Raw genomic sequence first — 15701 nt, 5'->3', positions numbered from 1 at the left:
CTAAGAATCCTTTGATGTAACTTCCTTAACCCTCACCCAAAGGACAAGAGGATCTTCAATTCTTTCTCTTTGTCCTCCCTGTACTGAGTGCCTATTTCCACACCAAAAATATAAACTACTTGTCCTCACTGGTGCTCAGTTGGTTGAGTATCGTGCCACAAAGCGAGAGGTCACAGGTTCAATTCCTGGTCAGGGCATGTGCCTGGGTTGTGGGTTCGGTCCCTGGTCAGGGCGTGTACAAGAGGCACCTGATCAGTTTCTTTTGCACATCAGTGTTTCTCTCCCTCTCTTTCTCCCTCCCTTCCCCTTTCTCTAAAGTAAATAAAATCTTTAAAAAAGTAAAATGAAAATACAGTTAAAAAACTATTTAGAAAAGAACCTCATCCTTGTTACAAACACTCAGGCAGAAGTGCACGGCCCTTTTTGTCTTTCGGCCTCTGTGGGCCCATAGGCCCTGAGTATTTATTCAGGGAGACGCTTCCACTAGGGGGCTTGGAGGGAAGCAGGGGACCAAAATGTCCCAGAATGGCAAGAAGACTGCTCTTCTAGACGCACATGAGAGAAGTCACAGGTTGCCTTAAGGGAATAGGGCCAAACTCTCTCACGGCGGCCAATCTGATGCCCTGGCCCAGACTCGCACCCGGTGCTCGTGACTGACGGTGAGAGGTGCCCCTAGTTGGGGCACCCGGAAGGTTCGGGGCCACGCCACCAGAAATGCGCGTGTCTTTGACATGCACCGACAGAAGCAAAAATATTTATTTTTTTATCTTAGAAATCTGGTCCCACAAAAAGGCAAATACTTTTGTCAGTTCATCATCTTGACCCTTCAGAAATCTTTGAGAGGTAAAACTGATAGAAGCAAGTCTAGAGGAATGCTCAGATAAAGTTATTTCTCATAAACCAGCAACACAGGCCCCCCCGGAGCTCAGCCGGAGCTCTCCTGTCACGCAGTCCCTGCAGGGGCGAGAGAGCTGTCTGCAGACAAGGCAGTTCACGCCCACGGAGAACACCCCAGCCCACAGGATTGCACGGTGGGCCCGGACACCCGCACGGCTGCCAGCGGGTCCTCACCTCCAAAGAACAGCTTCCGGTTTCCTGCCCCAAGGCCGCTCCTCCCGGCTTCCTGCGCTGCCTTGGCCCTGCACTGCCTGCCCAGCCTGGAAGACACGGAAACCAGGCCACATGGCCACGATGAACACGGCTTCCCAGAGCCCAGGGTGGCGCCTGCGGCCGACAGAAAGACAGGCTTTCGGAGGCCCCACCCAGGGCCCAGGGCAGGAAGGGTCCCTTTGGCAAAGGTAACGAGTTAGTGCAGATCAGCACACGAGCAAAGCAAGTATTAAAAAGATTTCAGAAAACTGGTTAATGCTCCCGACTCTCCTCGGACTGTCCGTTCAAGCCGCAGCCTCTGAGCCTGCTGGGGACCAGCAGGGAAACCCTCCTCTGAAAGCGCCTGGGCGAGCGGCCGCAGCCCCCTGGAGTGCAGGGCGCTCCCCTCCGAAGGGCGATCCCGCGACACCCGCCGTCCCTGAGCGGGCCGATCGGAGGCCAGGCAGCACACTGAACCCCTCTTTGCTTTTGGGGGCTTGTGTTTATTGCGGGTCATTGTGATGGAGAAGTAGTCTCAGAGTCTCTCTCAAGTCAAGAGGGCAGACAGGGGCAGGGCCTTGGAGCATGTCCCCTCCTGTGTCCTGGCTGCACACGTGAGTCCCAGAACATGAGACACGGTGGCCTCGGACTGCCTAACGTTCCTGGTCTTCGGAGAGTCGAGCGAGGAGGAGAGGAGAGAGGCCGCCGGGCAGTGCTCCGTCCCGTCCTCCTTCCCTCGGCCCAGACGAGGCGGCTCCTTTCTCAAGTCGTATGCAAGTACAGACAGCTGGGCTCCGGTCAGAACTGCACCCAGCCCGTGCCCGGCTGGGCCTGGCTGGGGGTCGCCCTGTAGAGGGAAGACAGGGAGGGGTGGCAGAGTTTAATGTCTGAAAATTGCGGAACACATGCAAGGTGGGTCTGGTCTGGGCAGGAAGAGCTCCAAGAAGTCAGCTCCTGGGTGTTCGAGAGCAGACGTCAGCAAACTGCAGCACAGGCACGAAATCTAAGCCCCTTTATTTTATAAATAAAGTTTTACTGGTACACGGCCATCCAGAACCCAGGCCAACTCTCGGCCCCGTGCGCTGGGGTGGGTGGGGGCGGGAGGGGGAGGAGGTGCAGGGGACAAGCCAAAGCACGTGCGGGGAGGTTTACAGACCAGAAGGGGTTGCAGGAGCTGGCTCCAGGCTACCTCGCGGTGGGGAGTGACAGAAAGTCTTCACGGACAGAAACGTGCCACCCAAGCAAGTGCCGCAGGGCCCCGTCCCCTGGGTGGCCTGGCGAGGGCCAGACCGGAGCTGGGGCTCTGAAGACCAGAGGGCAGGCACTCGGAGCGACCCGACCCCGGGTTTCCACAGAAACGGCCCTGGCCGGAGTCCCGCCCCAGAGAGCGCGAGCCTCCTCACCCTGTGGACTTGGTGAAGTCTCCCCAGATGTCAGCGGCGGCAGTAGTGGCAGTCTTGGGCTGGGGCCAGGACCCAGTGGTCCCTCCTAGGGATGTCCCCAGGTCCGGTGGGTAGGAAGAGAAATGAGAAAGACAGGAGTCAGAGATCTTTTTGGTTGTGTCAGGGACCCTGAGATCAGTCTCACTAATCCCAGGTGGCTGAGAAAGGCACACGCAGAGACCTGCTTTTGGGCAAGGCAACACCCACAGCTGCCACATGTCTACCTACCGTCTGCTCCCGGGCCCCCGGGCTCCCGGGGAAAAGCGGAGAGCCACATGCGAGGTGGAGGGTGGGCGCCAGTGAGGGCGGGTCACGCAGCCTCCATCCCGCGACCCTGAGGCTGGCCCTGTTTTTCAGTTCATGGTGAGAATGTACCATCTCCCGCCCTGGCTTCTTGAGTGGGGAATGCCCGCTCAAACCGCAAGGTCTTCTTCGTGTGAAGCCCTCAGTCCGGTCTGGATCGGGCAGCTGAGAGCATCCCGTGTCGGACGTGTGCCGAGTCCTGGAGCCAAACCGGCGGGGTCGGGGAGAGCCGCCCACACAAGGCACCGTAGACGCGGGTGTCTACGCACCTGCCCCCAGCGGGGCCGCACGACGGGGCCTCCGAGCCTGTCTCTGTGCTTTTCTGGCGCCTCCCCCAGTGCTGCCAACTGTCCCTTCTGAAGTCCCAACTGTCCCTGTGCCCGCCGCCCTCTGCCTTCCCACCACCATGCTACCGCTGATCGCTCTGGGCTGGGAGACCGGATGAAACGCGGGGCCTCGCCGCAGGCCCCGGGGAAGGTGTGCCAGCCCCAGCTGCGTGACTTCACGCAGGCCACTCGGCCCTCCGTTTCCCCGAGTCTAAAATGGAGACGAGACCCGTGACTGCCTCGCGGGACTGCCTGAGGATTAACGGGCCCAGCACAGAGCGACCAGAACGATGACAGTGTCAATCAAGTGACAGCTGATAACCGTGAGCACGAACGGCGTTCCCGGGGCTCTCCGGGGACTACCTGATCCCCACGAGAGACCCACACTGTGGGTGTCGTTACTGCCCCATCCTACAGAGGAGAAAGCTGAGGCTCAGAGAAGTGGCAATCTTCGGAACACCACACTGCTGGTAAGCTAGAATTTAAACTCAGCCAGCCTGGTTTCAGCACATATGCAGGGGTAGACAAAAGTAGGTTAATAGTAAGTAGTAATACAATGATTAATAATTATAAATAAACTCTCTGTATATTCATGATATAAACCTATTTTTGAACAGTTTATTCTTATATATTGGTTATCAATCATTGTATGATTTAGTATTATTATTAACCTACTTTTGCACGCCCCAGTGTAAGCGCTCAGTACATGTCAGCCAGGCACGGCTCTTATCTATGTACCCAGCTTAATCATCCAGCACCACCGGGTGGCAGACGTGCCAACCGCCTGCCTTGCACACCAGCGCACACTGTGGACGGAGCACCCCCGGGGCCTATGAAGCTGCCTGGCACACAGCAGGTTCTCCATATTATTTGTTAAAAATGCACCAGCAGGCCCTGGCTGGTGTACCTCAGTGGATTGAGATCGGGCTGCGAACCAAAAGTGTCACAGGTTCGATTCCCAGTGAAGGTACATGCCTGGGTTGCAGGCCATGACCCCCAGCAACCGCACATTCATGTTTCTCTCTCTCTCTTTCTCCCTCCCTTCCCTTTCTAAAAATAAATAAATAAAATCTTTAAAAAAATGCACCAGCAAAGAGGGAAGGCCTAAGACAGCGGTGCTCAGACCTTAGTGAGCACACAAATTACAACACGCACAGATTCCTACCCCCACCCCAAGCGGTGCCCAGGCAAGTGGCTCTGCGACCTCATTGAGAAACAAGGCCGAAAGAGTCATTTCTGGGGCAGAGGCAGGGGGCTCACTGCCTACTACCCTTCCCCTGGGCTGGGGCCCCCCACGGGGGTGAAGTTTGAAGCCTGACCTCCAGACAGGGGAGCCGATGCCCACCAGCCTTAAATGGGAAGCAAGCAGGCTTCCTGCCTGCCTGGATCTCGCCCCCAAGAAGCTGGTGAGCGCTGTGCAGAGAAACACGATGACCCGGCCCGGGGAGGGCCAGGGGCACCACGCTGGGCGGGGAAGGCAGGGTGAGGAGGTGGAGGGAGGGGCTGGCATCCCGGCTCTTTCAGAGGCCAGCCCTCGGCCCCCAATTCTGAAATTCCGGGGTCTCTAGGAGGCAACCCTTACATCCTAGAACAAGTACCGCACCGCCTGCTGGGGGAGCCGCCTTTCAGCTCCTCAGCACCCCCATGGCCTGATGGGGTGGAGGGGGATCGCTCCAAACCAGAACTCCCATTCTCTCTCCCACCAGTCGCCTCACCCATCTTCCTCAGCACACCAGGAGCTCGGGAGCCAGAGCCCTGCACAGCTCGTCCCTCTGCACAGAACCCCAAGTGTTCCCTTCCCCGACCTCCTTCCTTCGGGGCCCCGCCCCACGCCACCTCTTCCGTGAAGCCTCCCCCGGTGGTGATGGCTGGTAGGGAGTCTGGTCCCCAGTCTCTGGGCCCGGGACTCCTGTTCTCCCACTAAGGTGTATGTGTGTGCCCTGGGAGCACAGACTGTGTCTCCATCACCTGCTCTTTCAATACCCACGGACCAGCCTCTGAGGACCAGGAACCCACAGGATGACTTCAGCTGCACAAATGCGCTGAAGTTCCCACCCACCCAAGGAGAGACACCCTGAAGGGCTCGGTGGTGGGCTGCAGGGGGGACAGGGGCACCCTTTACTCGGTGCAGCGGGATCAGCTCCACGGTGCTCACCTTCCAGTTGGCCACACAGCTACTAAACGACAGACTGACGAGGAAGGAGGGGAGGCCACGGGCCCCAGGTGCCAGCAGAAGAGGAACCCACTCAGCAGCAAGTACAGCCACCTCCAAGCACTCACCTGAACCGGGAGCAGCTTCTGGCTGGACGAGGGACCCCGCTACAGACAAATGATCCCCAGGGGGCGGGATCAGGGTGGACGTTTTCCCCCCTGGGGGAGGGGGAAGCAGGCTCAGTCCCCCTGTGCTGGCAGGCCGGGCTCGGGGAGTCCCGGCTGCTCCTTCCTTCTTCTTCATGTTCTGGAGGAGAGACATGCGAACCAGTCAGCCCCGCGGGTGCCCCACCGCTGTTGGAAAACCCCACGCAGTGACCCCAGGCTCCAAATGTGTATGTAACCAACAGAGGATCGAGATCTGTCCAGCGTGTTCATTGTTACAAGAGGTATTCAATGCCTCACAATTCTAATGCTAACAAAAACACATGTAATTTTAAAACCCGGCATCCGAATTTACTCATCGTTAGGGCAATGCAAATCAAGCCTATTATGATACACCGTTAGGTACCCACCAGAGGAGCTAAAACCGAGAACACCAAGTGTCGACAAGGGTATGGAGCAACCGGAACCCTCACACGCTGCTGGGGGAAGTGTAGGCTGGGTAGACAGACTCCGTCGAAGAACTGATGGAATTCCTGCAACCCCCTCCCCGATATGGACCCCACAGAAACGCACAGACCTGTGCGCCCAGAGATACGCGCTGGAACGTTCTCAGCAGCACCGCTTATGTTAACAGCCCCAGACCGGACACCGCCCAAATGTCCCCCACCAGTGAAGTGGGGGGACGCTGGGCACGTCCTCACCGTGGAATCCGTCCCCACAAGGAGAACGAACACACTACACGCAACAGGGCGGATGGAAGCGCTCACCCCCACCACGCCAGGGACAGGAAGGAGCCACACAAGAAGGCGTACAGAGTGGGTGACTCCACTAACACAAGCTGCCGGCGAGACCTAGGGGACCGGTCAGGCCGGTGGTTCCCCGGCGCGGCAGCGGGGCTTCCGGGGTGCCGACGTCTGCGTCTCCATCTGGGGGCTGGTCTGCGCGGGTAAACTCGGCTTTTAAACCTTCACTGAGTTCTGCGTTCATAATTTGTGCACTTTTCTGTACGCGTACTGTACTTTAATGAAACATTAAAAAAAAAAAAAACCCAACTCTGAGCACTGAGCATGAGCACTGAGCGTGAGCCAGAAACCAGCACCAGTCACAAAGGTGAAGACGACCTGCACCCCCGCTTGTAAGGAAAGACACAGGTTAGTCAGACGCTAAGGCCGCGGCCCCAGGTCAAAGCCCTCCAAGAGCCCCGCATGAGTCCAGCTGGACCGGGCGTCTCTAGCTCCAGGACCCTGGGCGGGCCCCGCGACCTCTGCGAGCCTCTGTCTCCTCACCTGGGAAAGGGGGGCATGTCTGGTTCGAACGAGAAAGTCCCTGGAAACACTACCTGGCACACAGCTGCTCAGTAAATGTTAGTTTCCTCCCAGCAAGAGAAAGAATCACATCCCAACCAGTCCACTGGGTTTGACCTGCATTTTCTCTTAAGGGCCAGCTGGCCAACTTCAAGGTCCCAAATCATCACTAGCACAAAGCAGAAAAGAGGAGAAAGAGATAGTAAGTAAAGAGGAAGAGCATTATGTTAGGGTTACAAAGTTTCTTCAAAATCAAATCCACTTGGCCCTTGGTTTCCCCCAAATCATTCCAACGCCACCCCTGTAGTAGCAGCTCCAGGCCAAGTCGTGGCGACCCAGCCACTCCAACCTCCTCCTCTTCTCGGCAGGAGCTCAGGGGACAGCGGGATGCAAGGCAGCTCAGGACACAGGGAGCCAGGACAAGACCGCCCGCAGAAGGCGCCCGTGACTCCCCGTGCCCATCTGGATGCCTTCCTGCCCACAGCACCCGAAAGCGCCCTCACTCAAGGTGCAAGGACAAAGACGCAGCTTGGCAGGAGCACCCTGACCCCCACGGCACCAGCGAGGACAAGACTGCCAGCTCTGGCAGCAAGTGACTGATGTTCCTTTCAACCCAGAGGCTATGCACATGCCATTCCCTCTGCCTGAGCCACCCTCTGACCCTTCCTCCCTTCTTTACAGGTCGCTTCTTCCAGGAAGCCTTCCTTGGTTCCCCTAACTCTGGGCTATGTGCCTTTCCCGTGGGAACACATGGTGGAGCACATCCCTAGGTCAGAGGCTCCTGCCATGTGGTAATCACGTCTTGACTTGCCCATCTCAGCTCCACTCTGAGGGGACAGCGGGGCCCTCTCATCCCCCCCACCCCCATGGCACCTGGAACAAGGTAGCCACCCAGTAAACACCTGCTGAGCCGATGGCACTGAGCTATGAGAAAGAGCGAGGGGCTCCGCGCTGGGTGGGCTCGGCGTGGTGGCCGCAAGTGTCCTCTGATCATGGTCAGCACAGCCAAGCAAGGGTGGGACTCACCGCAATGTTGAGCTTGATGGTCTGGCCCTCCTTGAAGCTTAGGTCCAATTTGGGGCCTTGGTCTGGGTTCTGGGCTTGCTTTGCAAATTCGCACTGCTGTTTCACCCACCTGGGGAGGAGGAGACGAAGCTGCGGAAGAGCCCAGCTGCCCCGCGGTCACACTCACGCCACTACTGCCTGCCACCGGTCTAAGAAGAGGTGTTTTGCCACAGCAGGGGGTGGAGGAGCGCAGGCTTGGAGTCAGGCCTGACTTCAAATCCTGCCTGTGACACCCAAGCAGCTGCATGCCTGTCCGTTTCTGCATCAGCAAAACGGGTTGACAGGTCTGTATGTCTTAAAGGCTGTTATGAAAGTTCAATGAGATCTCTTACGTAGAGGGTTCTAATGCTGGTCTTCAACAAACCCAAGAACCTGGCCCGCTACTCCTAAGCGCTTGGCATAAGAACTAAGTTAAGGACTCCCCCTACCCCAAGGCTCTTAAGGAGGTGGTGAGACAAGACATGCTAGGAAGGAGAGGGCAACACAAAGGGCCCCCACCTTCCACGACACAGGCATCAGGCAGCCACCCGGGGCAGGGGCACCAGCACGGGGAAGCGCCGGAGGCCTCCGTGTGAGCGGCCATGCCGCCCCCACTGCCGGGAGCCGGAGGCAGAGGCCTGCAGACGGCAGGGGAGCAGTCGTTCCTGCCCTGCCTTTCCGCTGCGGAAAGGACCACCCGGGCGCCTGCCGGGTGGCCTGGGAAGCCAAGCACCACCTTTTGTACCAGAGGGACAGGCCCCGAAAAGCCCCAGGAGCCTGACGAGGACTCTGGCTGCCCAGGGGCCTGGGAAGGGCAGAAACACGACCCCTCCAAGTCTGGGCCAGCTGACTGGGGCGGCAGAGATTGGCCTCGGGAAAAGGAGGGAACTCCAGAGCGGAGACGAGGCCTGGCAGGACGCAGAGGAGCCGGCCTGTCCCAGAACAGAGGCGAGTGTTCCTGGGGCTCTGCCGGAAAACAAGCCACACACCACCCCTGGGTCCCTGACCCGGGAGATCATTCTGTCCGGGGGAAAGAAGGGAGGAGGCATTCCACTCACTTGAAATGGTCCTGCAAGGCAACGTTGAAGTCAAAGGCGTCGCCTCGGTCCCCAAAGCCAATCCCAATAAACGCCCGTCGCCCTAGAAGACAACGACAAGTGACCAGTCCCACTTTCCAGGGGCAGAAAAGGCCCCCTGGCGAGGAGCAAGCCCCAAGACCCTCACGTACCGTTTCCGTCTTCGACGCGGATGACGAAGTACCTGCTGGAATCCGTCACGCTCTCCACGGCCGAGCCGGGAAACTGGTCCACCGGGGCCTGAGCGAAGAGCTCGCCTGGAAGCACGAGCCGGAGTGAGCCCGAGCCCACTCCGGCCGCACGTCTCTGCCACCCTGCTGGGCCCCGCTGCCTGCGAGGCACACGGGCTTCGAGTTAAACCCATTCCGGCTGAGGGGAGGCCAGAGGGATACCACCAACGAAAGGTTTGGGTCAGAGGTGGCTTAGCTTTAACTTTCATTTAACTGCCAAACACTTTAAAATCAAATTACACATAAAATAATATGATTTCTGGCTTCTCTTCAAATTAAAAGCTGTGCCCTGACCGGCGAGGCTCAGCGGGTTGGGCATCGTCCCACAAAGTAAAAGGCTTATTGATTCAACTGCCGGTCAGGGCACGTGCCTGGGTTGCAGAGCAGGTCCCCAGTCTGGGGCATGCACGAGGCAACTGATCCATGTATCTCTCACACACTGACGTTTCTCGCCCTCCTCTCCCTCTCTCTAAAAATCAAATCAAATCTTAAAAAAAAAATCAACAGCTGTAACAATGCCGGGCCCCCATCCCATGTGAGAATGATGGGCCGGGGCCACTGGTTCCTCATTCCATCCGCCAGCCCCACTTACAGCGCCGGCCTGCAGCCGGCCTGCAGCCGGCCTGCACTCCGAGAGCTCCGCAGCAGGCGGGCCGGCCCAGGTACCTCGCACCTTCAGAAAAGAGCTGGTGCCTGAGGCAGGGGCGTGGAGGAGCCGGTGAGCCCAGTGGGAAGGAGGGAGCAAGTCTCTGCACCCACAGAAGAACCGGAAGGCGGCTGAGTTAATCTCAGAGACAGAGCAGGAGGGAATGGTTTTCAAAGGGGGCCCTTGTGAAGTGCAGCCCCTCGTCAACGACGCTCTCCAGGGCGCAGCGCTCACGCCCTTTGTGGGCACTCGTGACTGGCAGCACTTCCCCAGCGCTGGTCTTGGCTGGTGCTTTAAGCATCTAACCAAGTATTTTCTCCCGAGACCTGAGATGTAGAGGTGACTGCAATCGAAGCTGAGCTGCACCACAATCCATGGGCCCAGGGTCTGTAGCTTTTTGTTAATTACTGTCCCCCTCAGCTGGGATCTGGGACTGCCCTGGATGTCTTCAACCAGGACTGCACTCCCCCCACACCCCCGAGGGGCCATCAGGCAATATCTGGAGGTGTTTCTGGTGTCACAACTTGGGGGTGGGGGAAGCACCGGTATGTAGCACACAGAGGCCAGGGACGTTGCTAAATACCTTACATGTGACCTGACAGCCTACAACACTCACCTGGCCCCCACATCACTAGTGCTGAGGCTGGGAATCTCTGGCCTGGAGTGACCGCAAAGGGAGAGGCCAACGTGACCCAGTGGGCACGACCCCAAGCTGAGAGTATCCTGGGCAAGGCTTGGCCCTGGGCTTTTACATTAGGGATCACCAGACAGTCGGTTCCCAAGGGCGGCAGAGAACAGGTGTGGCCACTCCCTTGTGACACCACCTGGGACATCCCAGCCAATCTCATGGCCAGACTTCTCTGTCTTCTCGGCCAGACGCACAGCAGCTGTCTCTTCTAACTCCTCTGCAGACAATGCTGCCCCGCCAACCCCATGCTCCAGAGCAAATCAATGCTTTGGGTCACCCTGCGGCTCACAAAACAACTGGATGGGGTCCCAACAACCTGGTGAAGCAGGAACTGATGTGACGCCCATTTCAACAAAGAGGAGGCCAAGGTGCCAGAGGTCATGTGATGTGCCCAAGGCCCCACAGCGCAGACACAAATGACAAAGTCCTGAGAATTCACCTGCCTATGAACCTCTGTCCTTTGTTCCAGCCCACAAAGGGAAATTTCTCCATATTAGAGAAATAGATGGCCGATGCCGAGGCACCCGACCGAGCAGGCACTGTGCCCGGGTCCCTGCTCCGGGGACCGGGCCATTCTGGGCCGTGCGCCCCCCACAGAGCATCCAGGGGCACTGGTGGCACAGGATTTCCAGAGAGTTGTCCCCACAGTGACATCTACCAGCCACCCCAACACCACGCAGCCTGGCTCGCCCTCTCAGCACAGAAGAGCTCAGGAGACAGTTTCGGCTCCTTTGGGTAAGGGGCAGGGTAGGTGCGGGAGTTACCATTTAGCCCATCAACAGAATCCCTGAGAACCAGAGCTCGGCGGCAGAGGGCTGGGCACCTCCCCCGGTCCGTCTCGAGGCAACCCCCGGGGCTTCCCACCTGGGACCCACCTGCAGGTCCCCTCTCCTTGGCCTCCAAAAGTAGTATTTTCTTAAGGACCCCCAAAGAGAACAGGTGCTTGGCAGGAAATACCACTTCTAATACCTGTGGACAGTGGTTCCCACAAGTAAAGATGGGGCAATGTAGGGGGCTCAGAGGTACACGCAGGTTTTCCACTTCCAGGGCAGGTGCCCATGACCCCAGAGTGACCCCGCCAGGCCAGGGCTGCCTCTCCCTTCACAGAGGGCAGCACGGCGCCCCAGCCCTGCGCACGTGTCCCTTGCCTTTACCTGAGGTCCTGTCCTCCAGCTTGATGTAGGCCACCTGCCCTTTTGCAGTGATCCGCAGCCGGCCACTCCATGATGGCTGGTCCAGCTGCCACTCCGCAGCCCTAAGGGGACAAAAACCATTGAGCCTCTGACAGAGGCTCCAGCTCTGAGTGCTCCAGAGCTGGAGGTGGGGCTGGGAAAGGCATACGGGCTGCTTGCTCTAGACCAGGGGCTGGCGAACCTTCCCCAAGTGCCACACGATCTCTGTCACGACTACTCCCTGCGCTGCTGTTACAGTGCGATCAGTCACTCGCAGTTCCCGAGCACACCAGTGCTTTATGACCGAATGGGCTGGGCATGGCTGTGCTTCTGTAAACCTTTGTAAACACCGAAATCTGAATTGCATATAACTTTCACATCATGAAAGAGTCTTCTTAAAAAAAATTCCCCTAGCCATCTAAAACTGTAAAAACCATTCTTAGCTTGTGAGCTATACACAAAAGCTGTGGGTCACAGTTTGCTGACCCCGGTTTTAGATTATAGAGACCTTCTCTGAAGTAGGACTTCCAGTTTTCTTCCTGTAAAGGGAGTGGCTCCCGGGGCCTGTTTGTTGAAGACACTGCTAGGCAGCAGTGATCAGAGTGACCTTTTGGGATCAGAAACCATCTTGGAGGAAAAGTAGAGAGGGGAGCAACAACCATCAGCAAAGAAAAGGAGAGCAAGGGGAAAATGAATGGGTGTTTAAGAAATATACCTTGGCTGGCATAGCTCAGTGGATTGAGTGCTGGCCTGCGAACCAAAGGGTTGCCAGTTCAATTCCCAACACATGCCTGGGTTGTGGGCCATGTTCCCAGAAGGATGAGAGGCAACCACACATTGATGTTTCTCTCCCTCTCTTTCTCCTTCCCTCCCCCATCTCTAAAAATAAATAGAAAAAGTCTAAAAAAAAAAAGAAAAAGAAAGAAGGAAACACATTCTCAAAGGCAGCCCAGGCAGCAAGAAAACCAGGAAACGATGGGCCTATCGCAATGGCCTCTGGGCTCTTACAGGGCGGTAAGTTCACATTTTACTGCTAAGAAGCAGCTCTGTAAAATCCCCCAACAGCAGGAACCTCGGGTCTTTCCACAAGGCTCTCCTTGGAAGTCCCTCGGCATATGCCGGGACTCCGAGAGACACCACAACTGTCGACACAGGCTGTTTGGAAGTTCACACAAATGCAGACTCTCCATTCACGAGTCAGCACACTCGGTTTCAGTTCCTCCTTCCGGGGCACCAAGCCTTAGACTCAGGCTAAGCAGAGCTCTCTAGTTGAAGGGCAAGGGCCGACAGTTTCCTCTATGCCAAACCAGCCAGCCCTGACACTTGCCATCCCCACTTTCTGGGTGACCAAGAGGGGCCAAACCTACTCTATTGAAAGGGTTGGGGGTCGAGGACCATCCTGGTTCGGTGGCACGCCTCCAGGTTGATGACAGAAAGCAAATGTGTTTTTGTTACTGTTAACTAATTGTTGCTTTCACACTATTTTAAAATCATGTCATGGAGGTAGTAGGCATTCAGTAAAACATCTGATCACTACAGAATCAGCGATGAGCCCACGTTAACACACAACTGGAAGTTAACAAGAAGTCAGATGCCGACACCCCATCGTTCCTGCAGCACGGGCCAGTACTGTGTTCTGAATGTCCAAATCACTTGAACAAACAGGGCCTTCAAGAGTCGCCTCTCGCCCGCCCATCAGTGGCACAAATTAGCCGTAGACCAGGTACTCTCTATCGGGTATCTCTTTTTTTCTTTTAATATTTTTCACCTCTTTTTGCTCTGTAATACATACACAGAGTAATACAATACAATACAAACGGTACAAATCCCCCATCCCCGCCCCGTTCCCCTCCGGATGGGCAGTTCCCTTCCAGATACTACTCTCCAAGTGTATGTATGTTTATTCATTTCAGGGACATTTCACCAGAGAAGTACGGATGATACCTCCCAGCTGTCATAAACTGTGATAAGATAAGAAGTTCCAGCAAGGAAGCTGGATGGTGGGGGGGGGGGGGGTGCCTGGGCTTCCGCCCTGAGCTTAAAACTCCCAACCCGAGCTCCCTTCCTTCCCCTCTGGGATTTCCCGCCTAGGAGAGGCCCCCTTCCCCTTAAGGTTTTTCAAGGATCCCTTGAAGGCTATCAGTTGGCTCTGAAAGAAAAAGGTCTGCGACATCACCACTCCCGACACTACCTGACTTTCAGGGTACCTGGAAGCTAACCGGGGCCCCAAGCGCTAAACAGGCTTTAACGCCTTTCCCGCCCCTGGGAGCCCGGTGCGTCCCATCGAGACGGCTGAAAGCTTGGACTCCCTTCCCTGCTCTGGCCACAAGCCAGGAGACGCCGCAGCATCACTGGCCCCCTCGCCCCTAAGCTGGCAGGGCCCACCTCTGCTCCGAGTGGGCGTGTCGGACAGCGCGGAAGGGGTTAAGTAGGGGTTTGCCCGGCCGGGCGGCGGGCGGTCACCTGTAGCCACGGTTGGTAGCCCTTGGTGGGATGCGATAGACGTGCACCTCCGGCTTGACACAGAGCACCGACTCGTACTCGCCCTCCTCCATCTCGGTGTTCGCAGCCCACCAGACTTCCGGCTCCTTCCCAGCCCGGGGGCGGAAGCGGCGCGACTCTATGACCCCGGTCGGGCTAGAGCGGCGGCTCGCGGACCTCCACGCCTCCTCGCCCGGGCGTCCTCTGCTGGGAGCGGTGGCTCAAGGCATGCCGCAGTCGGTCGGACGCACGAGCCCAGTCCCCTTGATGAGAACCGGGGTTTTCTGGGGACTTCCCCCTCCCACGAGGCCTTACGTGCTGCAGAGAAACCATCAATACAGACTGCACCGTTGTCTGGTTGCGGATCATCCCTATCGCCTAGACGCATCTGGGGCCCAGCTGGCTGAGAGTCAAAGCTGTAGCGACGTAACACAGCTCACCCTGAAGACTCTCTCTTTGAGCCTTTGCCACCTCCTTCTCCTGACGCTGTAAGACTCGACTGAGGCGCCTCTTCCAAGAGAAATCCTTCTGGGACCCACTATGTTCAGTGGGAGGCCCCTACCCAGACCCTTATCCTAACCTACCGTGTGTGCAAGGCCTCCTGCGACTCAGCAAAGAGTCGTATTCAGAGAAGGAAAATTTAGTCCCGTACGTGGGAAACTGAATAAAGAAACCCCGTTCAAAATGGACTCAGGTGGCCAGAAGAAGGAGCTCTCCTGCACTACCATTCCACCTCAATTATGCACCCCAACAGGAAAAAGCTACTTTGCATTTCCCGCAAGGGCTCCTACTACCCTAGAAGGAGGAAGATTTTTCTCCTTGCCTAGCAACAGGCCCAGCCAACGGGAGCCCTTGCAATTCATCCAATGAGAAGCCATCACCAACCAGAACTTTCACTTTCCTTCAAGGACTTTCCTTCAATGTACTCCTTCCCAACTTCCTCTTTTTTCTGTGGACTTGCCTATACTTTTTTTTGCTGTACCATGCTTGTCCTGAATAAACTCCTTTTTGTTTTGCTGGTAAAAATAACTGGCTGTTTTTATTTTTAAGGTCACCATAAGTGATTTTAAAAAGACTCCCATTCTTGGATTTCTCACAAAATGCTACAGCGGATGCAAGGTCTAGCAATAATTGGATTCTCAAAATCCATCCTCCTCTTCTACCATCCTCTCATTCATTTCAGAAATATTTAGTGAGTGCTTACAGTGTGCCAGGCCCCGTGTGGGCACAGTGGATCCCAAATCTCTGATTCACTGAAGACTCCCAAACTTTCTCCACCCGCTTCTACGCTCTCCTCTCTCTCATTTTGTTACCCAACAGTACTTAGGATTCTGCTGCCCACCACGGCCCTCTAGGGAAAAACTCCAGAGGCAAAAGCTTGGTAATAAAGGAAAGGAGTCTTTATTCAAAAGAAGTTACTTAAGTCTGTCAATCAAGGCTAAACTCTAAACAGGGGTGTCCAAACCACAGCCCACAGACTGCATGCAGCCCAGGATGGCTGTGAATGCAGCCAAACACAAAATCATAAATTTACTTAAAACCTTTTTTTTTGCTCATCAGTTTTCATTGGTGTTTGTGTATTTA

The 15701-nt window shown here is 56.3% G+C and overlaps 1 protein-coding gene across 1 annotated transcript; it reads right to left on the bottom strand.

Moving 5' to 3' along the window:
* Positions 1–738: 738 nt before the first annotated feature.
* NECAP2 (NECAP endocytosis associated 2) lies at positions 739–14246 on the bottom strand. The gene is made up of 8 exons (XM_045859615.1): positions 14100–14246; positions 11619–11719; positions 9053–9157; positions 8883–8964; positions 7807–7915; positions 5441–5618; positions 2493–2577; positions 739–1936 (listed from the first exon to the last, which is right to left on the bottom strand). The coding sequence occupies exons 1-8, from the start codon at positions 14189–14191 to the stop codon at positions 1888–1890; spliced, it is 801 nt and encodes a 266-aa protein (XP_045715571.1). The 5' UTR covers positions 14192–14246; the 3' UTR covers positions 739–1887.
* Positions 14247–15701: the final 1455 nt, after the last annotated feature.

This window comes from Phyllostomus hastatus, unplaced genomic scaffold, assembly GCF_019186645.2.
Source record: "Phyllostomus hastatus isolate PE091 unplaced genomic scaffold, TTU_PhHast_1.1 phas_scaffold_182, whole genome shotgun sequence".
Lineage (NCBI taxonomy): Eukaryota > Metazoa > Chordata > Mammalia > Chiroptera > Phyllostomidae > Phyllostomus > Phyllostomus hastatus.
This window is presented reverse-complemented; position numbering and strand designations above follow the sequence as displayed.